Source organism: Seriola lalandi, unplaced genomic scaffold (genome assembly GCF_002814215.2).
Source record: "Seriola lalandi dorsalis isolate HSWRI2012SDOR001 ecotype SW California unplaced genomic scaffold, Sedor1 jcf7180002054275, whole genome shotgun sequence".
Taxonomy (NCBI): domain Eukaryota; kingdom Metazoa; phylum Chordata; class Actinopteri; order Carangiformes; family Carangidae; genus Seriola; species Seriola lalandi.
In genome coordinates, this window is record NW_019524828.1 from 14,030 (window position 1) to 19,398 (window position 5,369).

At 42.7% G+C, this 5,369-nt stretch overlaps 1 protein-coding gene across 2 annotated transcripts in view; it reads right to left on the reverse strand.

The window, feature by feature from the left end:
• The window catches only part of trappc14 (trafficking protein particle complex subunit 14), a 15,496-nt gene that overhangs the window by 6,479 nt on the left and 3,648 nt on the right, over window positions 1-5,369 (reverse strand). For both annotated transcript variants that reach the window (XM_023405358.2, XM_087173707.1), the window contains exons 2-6: window positions 2,268-2,351; window positions 1,707-1,836; window positions 1,133-1,219; window positions 797-917; window positions 408-555 (exon numbers count right to left, since the gene is read on the reverse strand). In XM_023405358.2, coding sequence (XP_023261126.1) covers window positions 408-555; window positions 797-917; window positions 1,133-1,219; window positions 1,707-1,836; window positions 2,268-2,351 — 570 coding nt within the window. The remainder of the gene's footprint in view (window positions 1-407; window positions 556-796; window positions 918-1,132; window positions 1,220-1,706; window positions 1,837-2,267; window positions 2,352-5,369) is intronic.

A 5,369-nucleotide genomic window follows, 5' to 3' on the forward strand; every position in this document is an offset into this window, starting at 1 on the left:
TCACAGCTCAGTCTTTGTCTTTCACTTATGTGTTTGGTGATTTTGTCAGACGACATCACAGTTATAAAATCAGAGGAGGTCCAGACATAAACCAGGTTTTGACCTAGTCTTGTTTTAAAAAGTTTCCTCTTGAGTAGGAACCAGTGGCTTTGAGTGTGAGATCACAGACAGGGTGGAGAGGTCAGAGAGCTGGAGGGGACTGACACAGTCTGACAGTTTTAGTCTTTTTTGGTCTTCGAGAAGAAAAATACAGAATAACACCAGCCACATGCTTGAGATATAATCATTAGGAATTCTAGCTTTAAAAGGTTTTTGATTCTCTAGTTCTTTGATTTTTTTTTTTTTTTTACACATGAAATAGGAGAGAGATGAAGGCAGCTGACGTGGCCTTCATCACGTCTTCTCACCTCACTGGAGTCCTCCTCTGCTTTGTTTTGTAGCTGCAGCTGGAACAGGAAGTTCTGCTCCTCCAGGGCACTGAGCCTGCTGGGTAAACGTGATGACTCGCTGTCCATCCGATAGAATGAAGCCATGGTCACCTCAGCTGATTGGTGGCTTTAGTGGGAAGTGGAAACAAAGAGGTGAACAAGAAGAGAACAATCCAGGCAAGGGAAGGAGGGGTGTGGTGGTGGTGGTGGTGGTGGGGGGGTGAACTAAATTTAACAACAATCCATCAATTATACTCCAGAGCATCCTCACTTTAGTCTTTGCATATGTCCCTTTACTCAAAGCCCCCCCCCACCCACCCACTGGATCAACTGATTTCTTTTACCTGAGAGTCAGTGCATGTACTTACCAGACATTATCGACAATGAGAACTGACCCATCTGGCATCATGGGGAGGTAGGAGGAGTTATAGTTTGGGAGGATCTTCACATCTCTGACACACACCTCCTCCTGAGAACTGAGGTTCAACACTGAGGAGAGACAACCATCATCTTCATCACCACCACCACCATCATCATCATCATCGTCAGCATGAACAACACAACAACATTAATGAACCAGATGAATGGTGAGTGATTTCCGTTTTGGCTGCTTCAGTTTCACTGTCACAGTCATGGTATCACGGAGACTCTTCCACAGAACAGAGCCGTATTTCATGTTATTAGTGAGCGAGCTGCTGCTTTACCTTTGAGAACGGTCAGGTGTTTCCCAGAGACGGTGATCTGCTGACACTGGACAGAGGGAGGTGGAAGAACGTTCAGGGTGGTGTTGACTGGGAATGGAGACAACACACAGACACAGCCACGAATGAACAGTTAATAAAACATGATCTAAAATCACAGCGTGGCCAAGTGCAACATCCAAATCACAGGAGGTCAAACTCAGCTTGTCGAAGGTAAAGTGTGTCATAATCACGTGTTCTACACGTGAGAGGGAAGTAGCTGGTTTGGTTCAGACACAACAAACATCACATCATCGTCGTTTTTTATGTTTTACAGTAAAAATGACATTCAAATATTCATATAACAAAAGTCCTGACTCATCACAGTCACACTATCTGATAAATAATTAGACAATATCTGTGTAACGTTCAGCTCCAGAGACAACAGTGTACATCACTACAGCTGGTCAGCAGTCACTGTAAACCTAAAATCTATTAGGACCGGTTTCTGTAAGCTTAAAGCTGGTAAGTTTAAAGAACACAGGTAAGTTAAACCTTCCACTCAGCTCTTGTCTGGTGTGTATGTAAGTGTGTGTACCTTGTGCCTTGAAGGTGTTCAGGTCCTGTCTGAAGGTGTGTGTTGGACTTCTGAGCTGCAGAAGAGTCAGGTAGCCATGTTCCCTCACCTCCACCTTCTCCTCCTCCTGCCTCCAAACAGTCACTATGATCTGACACACACACACACACACACACACACACACACACACACACACACACACACACACACAGTTAGACTTCAGTCCATTAGCAGCTACTTATTCTGATTGATCACACAACTCTTAGCTGTGTACTGGTGTCCATGATTTTACTGTAGTGGATGTTCACAGTTTGAATCATGTGACTTCAGATTATGATCGTAATCCAGATTTCAGACATCCATTCAATGAGAACAGAGTTGCAGATGAAGTGATCGACAACATAATCCAGTGAATTAAATGTCAGATAAACTGAAAATACAACAGTCATGAAACAGTCGTACTCCCACAACAGTCTAATACAACCACAGATACCAACAGGTCAGGTGCCACAGTATTTATATGGTCTCTCAGTGTACACGCTCCTATCCTCCAACCCTTGTTGTCACAGTGCAGAGGCTGACCTTGGCTTTGAGTGTGTTGACTGGCAGCTTGTCCAGAGAGACGGTGAGACAGAAGATGATCTGGTTGTCCTGCACCAGAACAGACTGCAGGGGGACACAGAGGACACAATGTCATTACAGACAGAGAGCTTCACAGACTGTGAAATTAATTGGCAGACAGGTAATTATGATGAAGTGGATTAAATGGGTCAGACAGAAAATACAGAGTTCAATGGAAAAGGAACAGGAGTCGAAACACAGGAAGAGACAAGCGACTAATAACAGGAGGAGCAATGACATCACTGTTTACACACTGAGAAACAGACGGTAAGACATGATCTGATGAGACAGAGAGGGGGGCACTGACCACTGCTCACAGAGCTGCAGATTGTGGAAGGAATGAGTCCACAAACCTGGAAATTCTTTGAATTTGAATGCATGTTTGGTTAGACAAGTGAAATAAGGTCTGTGGTTAACACAAGCTCAATACATTTTCACCTTTCATTTCAGAACGTAAAATATATCAGTAAATACTCCAGTCCAGATTTCTTTAAGCTTTTACATCTTGTTTCTAACAAGCGTCTAAAGAGGTTGTCTGGGACGTTAAACATCATCATGTTGAACATGAAAACCGATCTACCCACCAGTCCGCTTTTACAGCCTCGTTGTGTTTATACGAACTGTCACTAACTGTGTGAGAGGAAAGGCTTTTGTAGAAGAGGTCAGAGCGGAATCAGTGTGTAAAGCTGCAGCAGCCTGTCAGTATCATGTGTGATGTCTGCAGTCTGGCAGGCAGACAGCACTGGAGCTGGGTTTGAGTCCCTGAAGGCATGACTACACTTTCAAGTCTGGACACAACTGGAGCAGAAAGATTACATAACAGAGGTCGCAGGCACTTGTATCAGAGAGAATCAAATAACACAGAAGAACAAAGAGCAGGGTCAGTGTGCAGAGGAAGTGTATAAATGACTGTGGTTTGGTTTCTCATCGACACAGGAACTTCCTGTCACCCTGCAGGTGGGCCAGTAGAAAGTATGGTGACGATGAGTTTGTAGTTAAAAAATGCAATATGTATCTAAACAGTAACAAAAGATGGAGTTTGGTGATGTTGTGAATTCGTGTGGGAGTTGTTGTCTTCACCACCATTGCAGTCAGCTTCTACTGGTTTTGATTCCTTCAGTGTCAGTGGTTCAGCAGGTTTTTACCTGCTGAATTATCCAGAGATCTCCTCCTCTCCACAACAAACAGACCAGCTGATTCTAACCAGTAAAAACACTGAATAACAATAACAAAACAGTTTCACTTTAAAAATCAGTGTTTCTCCAACACAGTTCTGCTGACACAGGACATCTCAAATGGTTGGGAGCTGAGCTATCTAACATTTATTCAGCTCTTTTTGTCTGATAACTAAAGATCCAGATGCCCAATGACTAAAATCCTTCACCTGGTTCAAAAATGGAAAACAACCAAGATCTAAAATCTTTACCTGCAGCTGTGTTCTGCCTTAAAAACGTACAAAGTTCCATGGAATTCTGAACTTTCCAAACATGATATCACAAAGCAGCTGTACAATACCAACAAATCCAAGGGAACTACGTCAACTGCAATGTATTCCCAGACAATGAAAAGTTCCTATAAACCTTTTGCAATACAAACAACCTGGCAAAATGACTGGAGGAATATTACACAAGCCTCAAAACCACCAAACTATTCACTTAAGATTTGTGCTTAGAACTTATTTAACACCTATAATTAGACATCGGCATAAGTTTGTTCCATCTCCTTCATGTCAGTGTATACTATACTATACTATATGTACTTTAACACTTATGATCTTGGGACTCTCTGAGGTTCAGTCCTTTTGAATTTATGATAAACACAAGAAGCTTGTGCTATAGAAAAATGGACCAGACTCAGTGAATAGCTCCCTAAGCTTAACATGTCCTATGATAACTATTAATTTAGCTATACAGACTAATGAGCAGTGATAACTAACATGTCTTTGGGGTCATCAGGTGGGAACCTCCTTTCACCAGTGTTTCGTCTAGTTGGTCCCACGACACCTCCAGGAGGCTAGACAGTGATCACTGGCGTCCCAGAGTCACTCCCCTAATGCCAGCCATCACTGCTCCTCACACCACCAATATTTTCCACAAACAACACCATCATCAACTCTGACAAAACACACTAGCAGATTAAGCAGATTCAGCAAGCAAACTCCCCTAAACAGTTGGAGAAAGTGGCGGCCATTTTGAATGAGGGAGGTAGAGTCAAGGAGAGATGCCTTTTGAGCTAAACTCTCCCCCGCCGGGTTAGGCTGTGCTCTACCAACCCCTACTCCCCCACTCTCCAAGACATCAAACAAACACCTAAACAGCCAAAGACACACTACAAACCAATTCAATACAAGCAAACAATACAGGCCACCTCACCTGGACTAACCGCATGGCCTCAAAGAGGCTCACACAGGCCACACCCCCACTTAAAAACACTTCCTCTTCCTGGATTTCTTCCTTGCTTCTCCTAAGAGTCTGTCTATCCTAAGTGCTACCCCTGCTGGGCCCCCAGCTGCCATTACTCCTTCTCATCCAAATCCACTGACTGGATCTTGCTGCCTCATCTGACATGTCCTTTACAATTTTCCTCACACTCTGTCCACTTGCTCCTAACTCCCTTACCAAAGAGACAACAGACCTTGCTACAAATCCTCTACATCCTACTTCCACTGGACAAATCCTAACTTTCCATCCTCGCTGCTCTGCTTCTGCCCCTAACTCTGCATACCTGAGCTTTTTCCTTTCATATGCTTCCTCAACTAAGGCCTCCCACGGAACAGTCAGCTCTATGAAATATACTTTCACTCTACTCCTAGACCACAAGACTATATCAGGCCTTAGCTTTGTAATAGGGTTGTCATGATACCAAATTTCTGTTTTGATACCAATATGTATTTCGATACTTTTTGATACTTTTTGTAAAAAATATTTCATTATATTATGTATTGCCTCAATGGGTTATTTAAATATTTAAAGAATGTAATTTAATTTTAAAAAAATATATTTTTTAATGTATTTATTAACCATGGACATGTTTTAGCTCTCTGTTTGCAGGCTACTGTAGGTT